General features: G+C 38.9%; 1 protein-coding gene across 1 annotated transcript in view; it reads left to right on the forward strand.

The window, feature by feature from the left end:
- Positions 1-16975, forward strand: part of CPED1 (cadherin like and PC-esterase domain containing 1) — a gene marked incomplete at both ends in the record, with an annotated part of 254953 nt that overhangs the window by 94262 nt on the left and 143716 nt on the right. Inside the window, 2 exons of the mRNA XM_084229702.1 lie at positions 3280-3412; positions 4933-5101. Of these exons, the coding sequence (XP_084085828.1) occupies positions 3280-3412; positions 4933-5101 (302 nt within the window). The remainder of the gene's footprint in view (positions 1-3279; positions 3413-4932; positions 5102-16975) is intronic.

Raw genomic sequence — 16975 nt, forward strand, 5'->3', positions numbered from 1 at the left:
CCTTTTCTGTTTTGGTTCTTTTTATTTCTGTGTCTTCAAGATTACTTATTCGTTCTTCCATTTCATCTATTCTGCTTTCATTGCTTTTCCCAGAATTCTTTAGTTCTTCCATTAATTCTTTGATCTCCTGTATTTCTTTTACTTCCCTCTTGAGGGACTCAATTTCTTTCTTCTGACCATTGTTTTCCCTCTCTAGGGACTCAATTGCATTCTTCTGATCGTTGATTATTTTTCCCTTATCATTGTTTTCCTTTATGACTTCTGTCAGTTTTTTAATCACGGCAATTTTAAATTCTCTTTCTGGAAGGCTCAGAAATTCTTCCAAGTTATTGTCGTTGCAATCTGGGGGCTGGCTTTCTTTTTGTGGTGTGCTTTTTCTCTGGAGAGTTGCTAGGTTGCGTGTGGTTCTTCTCCTCCCTACTGTCTGTTTTCTAATTTGCCGTATGCGTTGGGACACTGTGTTGTTGGGACTGGCCGGCATCTTGGGTGGGCTTCTCTGTTCCCCTCTGGTTCTTCCAGGAGTCATCAGGTGGCCGGGGCTGTGTGCTGGTGCTGGTCTCCTCCTGGGGGGCGGGGCTCTCTTTAATGGCGCCTGGAGCTCACCTCCGCGGCGGATCCTGCAGGGTTTGCCTCAGCTCCCGTTCACGGGGTGTGGTGGCTGAAATAGTTCCTTTCCACTCACAGTCCCACTTGCTGCGTCCGTTTTTCTTGTTGGCCGTTTTGGTTTGTTGTTTCCCTCCTCTCTGCCGGTCGGAGAGTGCCGCCTCTGTGGGCGGGGGAGGGGAGCAGGGTTCTGCGCTTCCCTCCCTTCTCGTCTTCTTTTATGGCAACTTTCTTCTTCGGGCAGTTTGCTGGAGTCTTCCGTTTATCTTCCGTGTCCCAGTTCTCACTGGGACCTGCCGCTTTTCCTCCCTATTAACTTTTTTTAATGGGAGATCTTACTCGCAGCGTCTCCTCGCCGCCATGTTCTTGCTGAGTATTTTCTTACCATTGAGCCATGACTATGGCAAAATAATATGTCTAGCTTCTTCAAAGTCAGGTCTACTTGGGCTTCACATCAGCACTGTGCTTCTTGGCAGCAAGGGTAAGAAGGGTTGAGAGTCAACCACAGTTCTTACAGAGGCAGAGGAAGACCACGTATCAGCTTTTCTGGGCAGATCAAATATTTCCTAGTAATAAATTCTAAAATATCAGTCTATTTAGTGTAGAAAGAGAGCACATTTTCTTACTGTAAATTTAAAGGATTATATAAACACTCTTTTTAAGTTGTGATGCTGAAGAATTTACCTTAATGACTCTTCATTTCTCACCTCCAGAAATGAGCAGTGTGAATATTTCTTTGAGTATGATGTATTAGAACTTTATTAATAGGGAAGCCTTACAAATAGGCTATCATTTTTTGAGAAAGATCATACTGTGCTAAATAATGAGATAAGGGAATACAGTGAACAGCTTGACTTCTGCTGACTTTTACTTAAGAGTGTGAAGTGTTTTAAATTAGACTATGTTAGTTTTGATGAAACGTGCACAAGGGGGGCATAATTTAAAGGCTTTGTTCCATTTTGAGAGCTAGACAAATTGTATAATTTAAAAACAAAGCACTGTGACCTGGCAGTGAGGAAACAACTCTTGTACGCTGTTGGAGAGAGTGGAAATTGGGGCAACTTTTTTGGAAGGCAATTCAATGATGTCTATCAAATTGACACTGCATTTACCCAGCAACTTGCAATTACACATACTGAGTAGTATTTGCCTCTAGGCAAACTTGTAAAAGTACACAATGGATATAGGAGAGTGTTCATTACAGTATTTTTGAAATAATAAAAGGAAAAATATTATAAGAATAATCTAAATACACACGAGCAGGGCAATGGTTAAACTAAATGTATGTTCACTTAATGGAACACCCTAAACCATTAAGAAGTATTGGGTAATTCTGTACGTGCTGATATGGAAAGGACTCTGGAATGAATTAGTAGGGAAATAAACCAGATTTAAACTGTCATGTGGTTTATTTTGGATAATTATAAAAACAGAAATATCTATATTATAGGTTTATGTTGCTTGGTGCAGCAGACCTCTCCTGTCTTGCCCGCTGATCCCCTCAGCAGTGTATTTCAGTAAATCTGCCTTTTCTGCTCCCTACTCTGTCTCTGGTGAATCCTCTCGCCCTCCACCCCAGCCCCTCTGGCCTATATCCAAGTTCTTGTATGCAAAAAAAAAAAAATTAAAAATATTTATGTAGATTTATGTTGTTTTGTTGATATAACAATTTTATACTGAAGAATCATATGCAGGGCCTCCCCAGTGGCGCACTGGGTTGAGCGTCACACTGTGAAGCTGTCTGCAGCCTCTGCAGCGCAGGTTCGATTCCTGGCCAGCTGGGGAGAAACACACTAGGCACGGAAGACCTCTCTTGCCTCACCCACTGCTCCCCTCAGCAGTGTATTTTGGTCCATCTGCCTGTTCTGCTCCCCGCTCTGTCTCTGGTGAATTCTCTCACCCTCCCCACCCTCTGTCCTGTACCCCAGTTCTTGTATAAATAAAAAATATTTTAAAAAAATGTTTAAAAAAAGAATCACATGCATCTTACCCGTTGTGCTTGTCTAGATTTCAAATGTCAATATAATGTAAGTATTGATTTCAGCAGGGAGAAGTCCTAGGTAGAGGTTCCTTTTGATCGTTTTCTGTACCATTTGATTTTTCTAAACATGTATGTGCAATAAATCTACTTTAAAAATATCTAAGTGAATGTTCTGAACTAAGTCTTCTTCACTGGTTTTTAGTGTCTTTTAAAACAATAATTTACAAAATAGTAAAGCATGATTGCTGAGCTCACTGAGGCATGAGAAACTAGCACATGAAGACTATATTGTCAGGAAATCAGTTCAAGTTGTTTAGGTAATATTCTCCTTGCCAATGAAAGTTGGCTCCTGCAGCCCTCATCCCCTTATTGTGAGTGCATCTCTTAGCTATATGCAGGATAGATCACTTGGTGCAGGACACATAGAGTCATCATATCTCCCTCCCTTTCTGAGCAAGAAAATTTGAAATCAGTTATTACAATCCTAGCCTGTGGTACGCTAACAAACTACAAAGCAAAGGCCTCTCTGAGCATGCATTTATTCTTAATGGATCTGACTTTGATTCAGAATGGGGAGAAAATCTGTTGCCTGTTTCCCGTGGACCCTGTCGTTTAACACAGCAGTCTCTATTTTGGAAGCAATTCCAAAAAGAAACAATAAAAAGACTTGCTTCTGCTCCTTTGAATCTTTGCAGAATTGCGACTTCCAGTGAACCCCTCTGTGTGTCTGGATCAGAACATACAATTAAAGCTGAGTGCTTCGCCTCACCTTTTAAAAGCAGTGAAGCCACATACGTGGAAACCATGGGACTGGAGCCGTGAACAGCTGTAAGCTAATCATTTTGAATTGTTATATCCAGCTTGTACTTTAGGAGACAGCTAACAACAGAAAAGTGCCAAACAGGTCTAGGGAGTTTTACATGTTTGAATTATGAGTTTCTGTTATATAAATTTACAGTGATTTCTTCTTAATAAAAGATGCCATCATTGATCTTCTTCTAGGCTAATTCAAACCTCTCCTGCCATAGAATAAACATTTGGGGAAATAGAACTCTTATCTGGGAAGTTGCATTAATGGAAATTGAATTTAAAACCTTGACAATGTGAAACTATAAAATTTTAACATCCATTTTATGCTCAAATGACATCGTCTTAGTCTATAAGTGTGGCTGAATGCATTTTTTCCTAGTTCTTTTTTTTTTTTTAAGATTTATTTATTTTTATACAAGAGCTGGGGTATAGGCCAGAGGCATGAGAGGGTGAGAGGATTTACCATAGACAGAGCGGGTAGCAGAACAGGCAGACGAACCGAAATATACTGCTGTGGGGAGCAGCGGGCAAGATGTGAAAGGCCTGCCACGCCATGTGGGCATCTTCCTGGCCGGGTGGGAATCGAACCCATGCTGCAGAGGCTGCGGACAGCTTCACAGCACTGCAGTCAACCTGCTGCGCCACCGGGGAAGCACTGGTTATTTCTTTTAATGACTTCAAGGATCTAGGAAAGCAACTGCAGAGACCAAGTTATCCAGGTGACCTCCAGGGAAAGCATTTATGTTATCCAAGACATAAATGAGTTCCCCTCATCTAGTAATATGATTAAGTAGTATTTCCTTTGTTAATAGTATTTATTGACGAGTCTTATACATCTTGTAATTCCATAGAGTTCAAAAGTTGAAAGAGCACGATCTTTTCACTGAGAAACTTAGATACTTAATGTATTAGAAAAGTATATTTGTTTCATCACTAAACACTAAGTTAATATTACTTTATTTTGTGGGTTGAAATGTTTTCTTAATACTTCATCCCTTCAACGAATCCTTCATTGAATTTATTAATTATTTGTGGTGAAGATTTTTAGATTGAAACTAACCAGTGAGAAAATATTTTGACACATTTTTTATGACCAGTCCATTATTGAAAACCTTAATATCTTTTCTTATAGAAAAAAAATAGAGCAAAGAGTGTTGAAGGCAGAATCAGAAAATTACAGATGTTTCATTATTCCCTAAACTGTAATTTACATCACTTTTGTTGCAACAGTAACATACATTACTAAATTTTTAAATCTTTAACCTAATTTTAGGTACTATTTTCTTACCTTTTTTCCTACTTGAAAAATCTTTTGATGTAATCTGCCACAATGGAGAAATCTTATCACTTGATCTCCTCTCTGTACCTGTCTATCCCCTGGTAGTGATGCTAATAAGCAGTGAAATTATTTAGAAAAACCACCATGAAAGCTGAGGTCTGACAAAGGATAGATGGAGCATACAAAGCTCTGCAGCAGTTTACAAGTTACATACTCACTCTAAGGGAAGAAGATTTCACTGTGTTGTTTTATGTTTTAGGAATCAAACAGCAGCCCTTGCTCCACGGGAATCAATCTTTAGAGCGGAAGATCTATCCGTGATTCTTAAAGCCTATGTCTTAGTAACATCCTTAACCCCTTTGCGAGCATTCATTCATTCTACTGGCACAGTTTGGAGTCCACCAAAGAAAAAACGCTTCACTGTCAAGGTAAAAGTTCCATTCCAGCTATTGTTTCACACAAAGTGTTCGTAAGATGAGTAAAATGAGTGGGGCTGCTTTTCTGTAACCTTTGTGATGATCAAATCCCATTGATCAAAGATTGCTTCATTTTATTGCTGCAAACAGAGACTTTTATTTAACAGATGCAGATTCAAAAATGAATTAGACCCCAATCCCTCTGGTTCATAGTTTTTGTTGATTTTGATTTTCACTTTCTTATAGTTTGGGGGGATTGCAATTGTATGGGGAATATAAAAATAAAATTAAAAAAAAATATGACAATACAGTGATATATAAAAAAAAACACAAAAATGAATTAGAAACAGCTTAACACGCTAGGGATCACAAAGACTTTGTCATTTTTTTTTTCTCAATTTATCATTTTGGTTCAATTCTTTGACCCATTACTAGACCAGTTCTCACCTGCATTGTTTTTAACTTTCCACTCATTCAAGAAAAACAGTGAATGTAGCAAATGAAAATATCATTAGCCATCATGCTATTTTCTTCATTCTTAGGATGCATTAGTGCTTTAATTTCAACATTCAACATGAGCTATTTGCTGAGTTAAAAAAAAAAAAGAAAACACTTAAGAGTGCCTAACAGTGTCAGCGATAACAGAAAGGATGAGGAGAGAATTTTCAGGGAAGAACTTAATAATAACCCAAAAGTTTAGCTAGAAAAAAATAAAATTCAGTAATACAATACTTGATAAATTGTATGAAGTGTCTGATTTTACACAACCAGTTGCTCAAAGTGAAGATAAGGGGAAGTGGGGAGTGTCGCAAAGGCTGCATGTGGCTTGGCTTGTGTTTTCCTCCCAACTTTCCCCCATTTCCTCTTTTTTAAAAATATTTATTTATTTATGCATACAAGAGCTGGGGTACAGTCCAGAAATTGGGGGGACAAGAGGATTCACCAGAGACAGAGTGTGGAGCAGAACAGGCAGAATGACTGAAATACACTGCTGAGGGGAGCAGCGGGCGAGACAGGAGAGGTCTGCTGCACCATGTGGGTCAGCTCCTTGGTCAGGGATCGAACTTGTGCTGTAGTGACTGCAGATAGCTTCACAGTGCTGTGTCTTAACCCCTTGCACCACAAGGGAGGACTCCCCCTTTCCCTCTTACCTGCACTCTGAACAATTATTTCTATAAAATAAAAAATTCCTTTAAAAAACAAATACAGGGCCTCCCCTGTTGGCACAGTTGTTGAGCGCTGGCCTGCGAAGCTGCCTGCAGCCTCTACAGCGTCAGTTCTATCCCTGGCCACTGGTGAGGATCCCACATGATGCGACAGAGCTCTCCTGCCGCTCCCGCTGCTCCCCTCAGCAGTGTATTTCGTCAGTCTGCCTGTTCTGTTCCCCGCTCTGGCTCTGGTGAATTCTCTCACCCTCCCATGCTTCTGACTGTACCCAGTGCTTGTATAAATAAATAAATAAATCTTTAAAATATATATATATAAAAAAGCCAAATACAGTATGATGCCACTTAACAGGAAGAAGCTAAAATAATCAAAGTCATAGAAGCAAAGACTAGTATGGCAGTTACTAGGGTTGTGGGGAGGCAGAAATAAGAAGTTCATAAAGGGTTAGAGTTTCAGTTTTGCAAGATGAGTTAAGTCCTAGAAATTGACTATACAGCACAGTGCTTAAAAGGGCAGATCTTAACTGTGCTTATCAATCAAGGAAATAAAAAACAAACAAACAAATAAGAGGAAATTTTTGGAGGGAATAAATATGTTTATGATCTAATAGTGGTGATGATTTCACAGGTGTATACTTCTCTCAAAACTCATCAAGTTGTATACATTAAACATTACAGCTTTTCGTAACTCAATCATACACTGAAGAAGTTGTTAAAAAAAAGAACATACAAGTACCTTTCATAATTTCAAGAGATTCCAAAGTGACTGAACTTGATGTTTTGAAGATTTTATCTTCTATAAATGCATTTTAAATTCTGGAAAATATTCCAATGATGAAAACATCTTAAATTATCCATTTGAATATTGTCAATTAAGAAATAGATCGGCATGATAAAGATGCAGGTGTTATATTGCTAGTAAAACAGAGAGTTGACATGATTAGGGAAAGTAATTAATGACAAGTCTTCAGGGTACTTTTTTTTAAAAGGACAATCATCCTATCTCAACTATGTGAGATATACAAGGTCAATATATGTGGTTTTAATTAATTAATCATGAGAAAATGGAATCAAGTTTGATTTGTCTGTCATGTTGGTTCCTGCAAGTTACAGTAATTATTTATATTTCCCTAAGTATTTTTAATTATTCCCAATTTTCCTATTTTTATTATGTTGGATTATATGAAATTGCCAATACTTGGTCATTGCAAAAAACCCTGTAGTTTTTTTTTTTTAAGATTTTTTTTTAAAGATTTATTTATTTATTTGTTTGTTTGTTTGTTTGTTTATACAAGCACTGGGTACAGTCAGAAGTGTGGGAGTGTGAGAGGATTCACCAGAGCCAGAACAGGCAGGCTGACAAAACACACTGCTGCGGGGAGCAGCGGGTGCAGCAGGAGAGGTCTGCGTGCCATGTGGGACCCTTGCCAGCGGCCAGGGATCGAACCAGTGCTGAAGAGGCTGCGGGCAGCTTTGCAGCCCAGTGCTCAACCGCTGCACCACCAGGGGAAGCCCGATTTATTTTTTATTTATACAATATCTGGGGTACAGGCTAGAGGCATGGGAGGGTGAGAGGATTCAGCAGAGACAGAGAGGGGAGCAGAACAGGCAGATGGACTGAAAGCACTGTTGAGGGGATCAGCAGGCGCCACGGGAAGGGTCTGCCTCGCCATGTGGGAATCTCCCTGGCTGGCCCAGGAATTGAACCCACATTGCTGAGCCTGCAGACAGCTTCACAGCACTGCGCTCAACTTGCTGAACCACCAGGGAGGCCCCAAACCCTGCAATTTCTTATGTTCAATCTAATATTTGAAAGTCAACTACAAGAGAGATACAAGAATTATATTCCTCACCTCATGTCATATGGCACTAAATAGCACTGAAAACCCATTTTTGAGCATTTCCCTTATACTATTAGGGGAAAAAGTCCAAGGAGGAGGTGCATCCCTCCATTATAACCCATCAAAGTGGGATTTGAGAGAGAACAGGGTGGGTGAGGAGGGAATACCAAATGAGATGTAGTTCACATACGTTTACATGAGGAGGACATTCAGCAGCCTGAATCCTGGGCCTGCGTTTCTCATCCTTTGCAGGGAAGGACATGGGATTGTCCTAGGGGACCTCAAGGGAGAGGCAGAAGGAACACAAAAGTCCTTTCCTCCACCTTGTCCTTTTAGAGACCTAGGCAGCCACCCATTCTACACTCCAGTCATCCCTACCATTGCCACTACTGGCCAAACGAGTTCAAGACAGCTTTCTGAGCTTGGGTGACTCCGTTTTATTATTTGTTTTTGCTTTTGTTGTTGTTAAGTTCATGTTTCAATCTCATTTCACCCATTCTAGTTCACCGTCTTGACAGGAAACAAAGCACTTGGTATTCCAAGTAATTTCTAGTTGCTCTTTTTTTAAGCATCACTTCCCCAAAACCAGTAAATTTGTATAGTTTTTGTGATGCTTTTTATGTCTTTCCTGAAAATAAATCATGAGTAAGGAAGCTCTTTGTGATTTGGCTTTATTTCAATTTTCATACTTTACTATTTTGTTTCTTATTCATGCCTTTGTCGTGTCTGCAGGACCTTGCAAGCTGCAGTTACAGTACAGAAAAACATGCAGTTCTTGTCATTTTCCTTTTCTCCTTGGCGTCTGTCTTTTCAAGATCTTGCCTGATTATTTTGGACAATGCTGTTATCTGCTCTGAAAGGGAGGTAGTGCAGCTTTGCTGGGGTAATGTGTCAGAGAGTGATTATTTCCTTACAAGGTCAACGTTATACATGATGCTCCAGATTGATTTCAGAAAACAAGGGGATATTTACTCCCTTCAGCTGAACTGCTTATTGCTTCAGTTAAAACAAATATATTCTACTTATCTGTTAAATCACTCAGCCTCCAAAGCACTCCTTCCTCCTGATTTTTTTTTTTCAGTTTAAAAAAAATACAAATTGTGTTTCCAATGCCAAGGTGAAGGATAAGCCCCAACCCCATTTTAATAACTAATCACATGATATCAAAGTTTATTAAGCCTTGTTCTTACATTCCATAAAGTTGTATGTGTGTGTGTGTGTGTGTTTACTGGGTCCAAAATTTAAAGGTTAAATTACTTAGTTAAATCAGTAGTGATTTATGCACTGTGCAGAGAGGCAAGCCCACTAAACTAGTTATCAGTGGCCATTTATAGAACATTCTGGCAGCTAAAGGAGGTATGAAAGTAATAACAGATATAACTATGAGCTCATTTATTTCCAATTAGTTCTGCTGCTGAGATACTTTATCTACAAAAGCTTTGGAGAGAGTTGAAAAATATCAAGAAATGCAAATTTGAGAAATAATGGTGCATAGAAGCTTTGTAAACTAGGTTTTTCTGAAGTCTTCTATAGAATAAAAATATTTTAAGGGTATCCCTGGTGGCCTAGGTGTTTAGTCTCTGCCCTATCACTGCTGCCGCCTGAGTTGGATCCCCAGCCAGTGAGGAGACCCACATGGTGCAGGAGGCCTCTTCTGTGTCGCCCGTTGCTCCCCTCAGCAGTGTATTTCAGTAGATCTGCCTGTTCTAATTCCCACTATGTCTCAGGTGAATCCTATCACACCCCACCCCCCAATCTATGTCCCAGTTCTACACATAAATAAATTAGATTTAAAAAAAAAATCTTAAAATCTAAGTGATAGATGTTTCCAAAGATGTTCAAATTTAAGAGGAAGAAAATGGAAAAAAGGAAAGAAAGTTAATAGCAAATGCAATATTTACTTATTATATCCTTTGATTTTAAAACAACCATTTACTGTTGTTAAAGTACTGTCATTTTCTTGGTGAATATAATAAATCCAATTTTGAGCAGTGTTCAAAATTTTCTTCCCATCAAACACTCTTAATTCAATTCTAAGATACTCTAGTTATATCTTTGAATTTAAGAGCCATAGTCTTCTTCAGTTGTTCTAAATATAACTTTTGTCAAATCTGCCCATGCTGTGTTCATACAGAGAGCACATTGATTAAAGCAAGAAATGTCATAAATTGAAATGTGGCTCTAAGGTAAAAAGTCACAAGTCTTCATCTACTGTCAATCACAAAACAAGAAGTTATTCAGCAGAGAGAAACTCTCATCTGTAACTTGTTTCTGACGTCTGAAGATTGTTTCTCTCTGTGATCTTAGCTGACTTGTTTTGATGAAAACATTTTGTTGGAGTGATTTGTGACTGCTGGCAGGAAGACCTGTCAAAAGTCATATTTTGTCCATTGAAACATAACTTAAATGAAACCATTGTTTGAGCAACCATATAAGGTTTGAAGATGTTCTTTGATTGATACTAGGTATTTCCAAAGTTACATGAAGGTGATTCCTGGCATGTCATCAACTCATTATCAGTTATCAAGTTGTGATAACTGTGTCTTGGATTGAATTCAATGTAAGATTATTTAAAAATTTTTAACTATATGAAGCAATCTATTTACTCCCAAATTGTTCTTATTCAGCCCCTGTATTTTTTAGTCATCTTCCAGGGGCAATCCAGTAAATGCAACAGACAGATGTCAGAGTCTGAATTTCTGGACAGAGCCATTGGAATAGAAAGGGAAAAGTATGGGGCATTGCAGTCTGCCTCAGTCATATCTGTGAGAATGACTTCTAATGAAAACCCAAGTTAAAGTGATCTCCTGCCCCATCTGTGGCTCTAAATAAGCTCTCTTCCACCCAATGCATTGGCCTTTTGGGGATTATTTTCCCCTTTCCAACTCTCTGCAGCTCCTTCTCACATTGATGTGATCAGCAAATGTGCACAAAAGAGTGAACCCTGGCCGAAAGGGAATTGCTAGTTACAAGGACGCATTTTCAATAATGCGTATCTCTCTTATTCAGTTTTGGAAACTTGACACAGTTGCAGGGGTAAAGTTAGCCTCATTTGCTGTCAATATTTATGCGGTGGCTTTCATAATGTGGGGTGAGCGAGCTCATATATTCCCAGGGTAAAAATGAGTAATGTCTTTGGAAGCAGGTATAAAGTTACAATATGGCTTTCCTACCTTAGAAGTGTTCTTCTCCTGATCTTCATTTTACATCTAAAACTGCAGACTATGGGACAGACCTTGTAAAAGACTTTTTCACTGAGCATATGGCCCTTCTGCAGGCCTGAGAGATTTATGTCAGCTTGAGAAAGAATGTGAATAAAAGTCTGCTCCTGGGAGTTTGTAAAATGAGTTGATGTATTACTTAATCCACTCTTACTTAAGTTAAATATAAAAATTGCATCGGGGTGTTCATTTTAAGGTATGGTTTATATATAAGTAGAAATTATAGATAACATCAGTTTATAATTAAATAAACATGACTAAAGCTGACTTACAATAAAAACTTAATAATTACATAGTGACATTTATCTAATCATCTCACATTGGTGTTAAATATTATTTCAGATACATATTTGCTTTAGAAAAAGAATGATTACTTTGCAACTGCTTACCATTTTAAAGTACATTCATTTAAAATAATTTCATTATTTTGCATGGATAATCTTGATGGCAACTTTGTCTTTATTTTTTTAATTTTCATTCATTCATTTCCTACATTCACTTCCAACTTTTTCCCATAAAATTATGTCAGGTAATTCTGTGCATTCATTGACTTTTAATGCTAAACCTGAACTATTATAGGAAGAACATTATTCAATAATCATGGTCATGACTTTTTTTGTCCAAATATGATTATATAAAAATAACCTTTAAACTTCAGCATAGGGCCTCCCCGGTGGTGCAGCAGGTTGAGTGCAGTGCTGCAGAGGCTGTGGACAGCCTGTCCACAGCCTCTGCAGCGCTGGTTCCATTCCCAGCCGTCCAGGGAGATACCCATATGGTGTGGCAGACCTCTCCTGTCTCACCCGCTGCTTCCTTCAGCAGTGTGTTTTGGTCCATCTGCCTGTTCTGTTCCCCACTCTGTCTCTGGTGAATTCTCTCAAACTCCCATGCCTCTGGCCTGTATCCCAGTGCTTGTGTATAAATAAATTAATTAAAAAAAATAAACTTCAGGATAGTGGGCCATGTACCTGTACCCGCAGGGAACATAGTGGACACCCCAAAAATGTATATCAATAATGGTTGTATTTAACTGTGATTTTTATTGAAGATATAAGTTGTGATTTACTTAAAACTGTCATTTTGAGGGAGATATGATTTAAGACTAGGTTCTGCAACATAAAATATGATGAATTTACAAATATCACCTTTGTTAATTATATACTTTCTTCTGGACTAGTGTAATGAACTGAAAAATATAAATGCAATTTTCTGATATTTATGCATTATTAAATAAAGTGTATCTTAGTGGTAACAAAGTAGCATTTAACATTTTATGCATAAATTTGCTAATTATTATTCCCCCTAAAACTAGATAATTGGTAGGCAAGTGTTAATTATATTTCCAGATAAAGGGAGGTTAGTTAATATTCAGGGACTCAGTGTGAAACCAGGTGAGGCTAGCGAATTTCTTCTGGATGCTTGGAAATGGAAAAAGGAATGCTTGGGTGGTGGTGTTTTGGACATGAGGATGTATGTATTTCTTTGGATCACTACCTCCCCACACCAACTCTTCATCAAAATCTACTTCTCCCTGGTGCCATATAGTGGGTGTGAGTGCAGGGGTGAGAAAGGGGCCCAGATGAGGACTTGCAAAGAGGAAAAAAAGTGTTATCTCTCCAACTGGAGCAGAGAAATCCCATGGCCAGTGGCATCCTGTAAATTCATAAATTAGTCTACGTAGGCTTTTCCCCTTTCTGCCACTGTCCAGTACAAGAGTGTTGCGCTGATTTGTTAAAACCTTGATAATCACAACTTTATAAAACAAACAAGGGTGTAGAATAAAAAATGAACATGAAAAAAGACTAATGGAAGCAATGTTTCAAAACATGTGAAGCATCCATAGAAACAATTAAGCCATCTCTTTTATTAAATATTTATTTATTTATGCATGCCAGATACAGGCCAGAGGTGTGGGGGGTGAGAGGATTCACGAGAGACAGTGGGGAGCAGAACAGGCAGGTCTGCTGAAATACACCACTGAGGGGAGCAGCGGGTAAGACAGGAGAGGTCTGCTGTGCCATGTGGGTAGTTCCTTGGCCCACCGGAAATCGAACTTGTGCTACAGAGGCTGTAGATAGCTTTACAGTACTGTGCTTAACCTCTTGAGCCACCAGGGAGGCCCCACAATAAGCCATCTTAACTGTTGAGGTTCTTCTTATTTTTTTTTAAATAAATGAACTAGCTAAGTCAGAAAGATGGTCAAAGACATCAACTCTAAGCCCTTCCTCCACATAATAAAGAATGGTTAAGATGCTTCTGAGTTAATGGACTTATGAATTAAGGCAAGCTTCCCTGCAAACTTCCCTGAATTTTTCCACTTCTTTCAGGCACTTAGAGAGTTACTGAATTTAATTTCATACGTCTTGATTGCTAGATTTTAACAACATCTGACCTGAGTTTTCCATCACTGTGGTTATAGTATATTTGGAGAACAGGAAAATATATTGGGAGAAAAAAATCAGACAGAGTCAGCAAAGAATCAAGAGAACAAAAACCAAGAATAAAAATGTACTTGCCTGAATATGTTTAAAATCCCTGAAAGAAGAGATTATGTTTATTTTTCATTTGCAAAGGAAATAAATCTTTAGTACCTGACGTGCTATCTCATACTCAGCAGACAGGGGAGAGAGTGACTTGGAATAGACTCCACTCATTACTTGCTGAAAAGAATAGTTAGTGATAAAAATAACCCCTTTGCAAAGTGGCGTGTGAATGCAAAGTAATAACAGTGAAGACAATGGCAGCAAATGTCTTCCAAAATTAATTATTTTAATGCTTAAGCTTTTATAAAATATGTATGCTGTGGGGAAGACCAGTGACATTTATATCTTTACTTTGGGCATAGAAACAAAATAATTCTCCACCAGTACATTTTGAAGCTTATTGCACTTTTGTCATTTGAAACATTTCTATAAACAATTTCCTTTATTCTTTAGCTCTAGCTCAAAGGCTGTGACAATTTCTAAATATAAAATACCCCCAAGTGTGCCAACTAGGTAAAACTGATTTGTTGGCTAAAAGAAGACAGACTTTTGCTCCCTTCAGGAAAAAATCCGACTTGCATTTGTCTTATGTGATTTATGCATTATAAGTTTAAAATGAAATACAGCCTTTTCCCTCCCATATATTATAAAATGGTCTCAATTTGAAAGAAACGGCAATTTTTTGTCACCAAGGAAACCTGCATAGCTATGAGATGAAGCAAAACAAAAATACTGTATTGCCCCCATGTGGTCTTTTAAGGCATTGCACTCATAGTCCGCGCTGTCCAACGTTGAAAGGGGAAATAAAGCAAAAATGCTTAGACAGCAAAGCTTTGATCTTTTTTTTCCACCATTGGATTACACATATTTATTTTTAAAATGTTATTTAATAACACTTGCTTGTGGTGGGAAGGTTATATTGCTAAGTAGAGATTTCTGAATGGTGATCAATCTTCAGTGCAATATAAATTGATAAGATCACAAAATCATTTGGAATGATTTTAGTATTAGTTAGTCCCTGGACATTGCTTTTCCATTTAATACAGTTTCACAATATAGAAGCTTTTTGAAATTACTGTAAAGTTAGCACTAGCATTTCAGACTTGGCATCTGCGAATATATTATGTTTATCCATGTATCTCCTGTGTTCTATGTGATTTCAATGTGGATCTCAAACTGACTGTCAACACAGATGCCTTTGATTAGGTAAATGACCTAATATTGTGATATGGACCTGAAATTTCTCTTTCATTTCTCTGAGTGCTTCTAAGGCAAAGATGGATTCTTTCTTGGGATTCTGCACGCATGCCGGGTGCTGCATGCTGTGCTTCCTGCAGCATGCAGACACATTTCATCACTTTTGTTAGCTCCCTCTCGATGGGCCACGTGTCTGTGAGGTCATCCTTCGCTTACTCCCTCAGTTCTGATCTGGAGCCTCCCCGTGCCCACCACTCTATCTTCTTTGTCTTATCTTGTCCTCCCACCCTTTCTGCATGCTGAGGAAACAGGTTTTTAGAAGCTCTCTGAAGCAGCCTTTAAAGTGATGGAGGAACTGCAAACAGAGCAAATCCTAGGTGCCCCTGTACTTCTGATTCCATTTGCTGTGTGGCGCCCCCTCTGAACCAGCTTCCAGGGCCTGGTGCCCAGTCTTCTGCAGTCCAGTAGTTCCAGGTACTAAAGCCTCCTCTACCTGTTTTAGAAAGCATGGTTTGAAAATGATCTCTGTCTGAAATTGTATTCCAGATTATTTGAAAGGTAGGAGAATGTTCCCATGTACTTGATTACCCAACTCATCTGCATAAAGACTATGTATTCAAGTCACAGAGATTGAATTCATTCCTCTAAACTCAGAAGTCACCAAAGAAAAACATTATGCTAAGGAAATTTTCATGCTTTCAAGGAGCTACTGTGAAAGTGAAAAGAAATGTGATTTAAAAATATGAATAGGACAATGATGACATCCTTTCAGGCTGAGTGATAAGCAAATATCCAATTACCCTTTTACTCTAAAAGAGAGAGAAATAAGTCTGGATCTATAGTGATGGATTGACTGGGCTGAAAAGGAAAATCTCAAGGTATGACCCTAGTGCCCGAGGGATGGATGTGTGTTAGAAAGACCTGGAACTCGCTGACGACCTCAGGCAAAGAGCAAGACAGTTTCCTCTTCTTAGAGCAGCTTACGTACCTATTTATGTGGTTTGTGCATGAATTTTAGGTCTCCTTTTCTCCATATAGTGCTGAGGGCCTCAAACAGAAACACTCTAGCCTTGAAAGTAACTAGTTGCTAGAACTTGCTAGCATAACAAGGTTCCTGAGTGATAGGCACCTTCCACAGGTCAAGGTCCCCATTACTGTAAAAACAGTCCAGGCAGAGATGCTGGTTCTCAGCCACCTCCTGGCGGGCAGTGAATTTCAGATGTAGCAGGTCCTCAAATAACACCATTTTGTTCATGTTTGTTTCATAGTCATGTTTGTGAGGAAAGAGAAATAACAATGAATGTACTCTGGCTGGCTGGGATAGTCATCAAGTGTAGGAGAGAATTAATGTGCCCCAGGAAGATTTCAGAAAATAAGGGGGTATTTTAGCTGAGCTTGGAAGAATAAGAAGGTTTTCTTTAGAAATGGAGAGGGGTAGTTTCATTTATTTTTGGAAAGACATTAGGCATGCAGGGATAACAAAAGATGTGGTATAAGAAGTGGGAGTTGCCTTAGTTAGAGAGTGTGTGGGTGTGTGTCTGTCTGTCTGTCTCTCTTAAGGTGGGAAGACTCTAAGCAGGGATGTGGAAGGAAGAAGAGGAGAGGAGTGGAGTCAAGAGGAGAGGGGAGGGCAGGGGAGGAGAGGAGAGAGCAGGGAAGGCATAGAATTTGTGGGGTGGGGAAAACCAGGAAAGAGAAGTTAGAGTCACATCCTGAAGAGGCTGAACTTCATGCTCTGTCAAATGTAAAATGACCCCCTGGTCATCATCTACTTGTTATGGTCTTGTTTGATTCTTTTAAGGACCCTGAGAGGTAAAGGTGATGTATTTATACCCATTCTGTGGATGAGGATATGAAGGTACATGATTTGATAGAGTTGAGAGAGTTCATAACTTTGATCAAGAGTAGGGCTCAGATCCCCAGTGCGTAAAATCTCTCCTAATGAACTTGAGGTGCTAAGAATGTTCTGAATCCTCCA

This window comes from Talpa europaea, assembly GCF_964194135.1.
Source record: "Talpa europaea genome assembly, chromosome: 3".
NCBI classification, from domain to species: domain Eukaryota; kingdom Metazoa; phylum Chordata; class Mammalia; order Eulipotyphla; family Talpidae; genus Talpa; species Talpa europaea.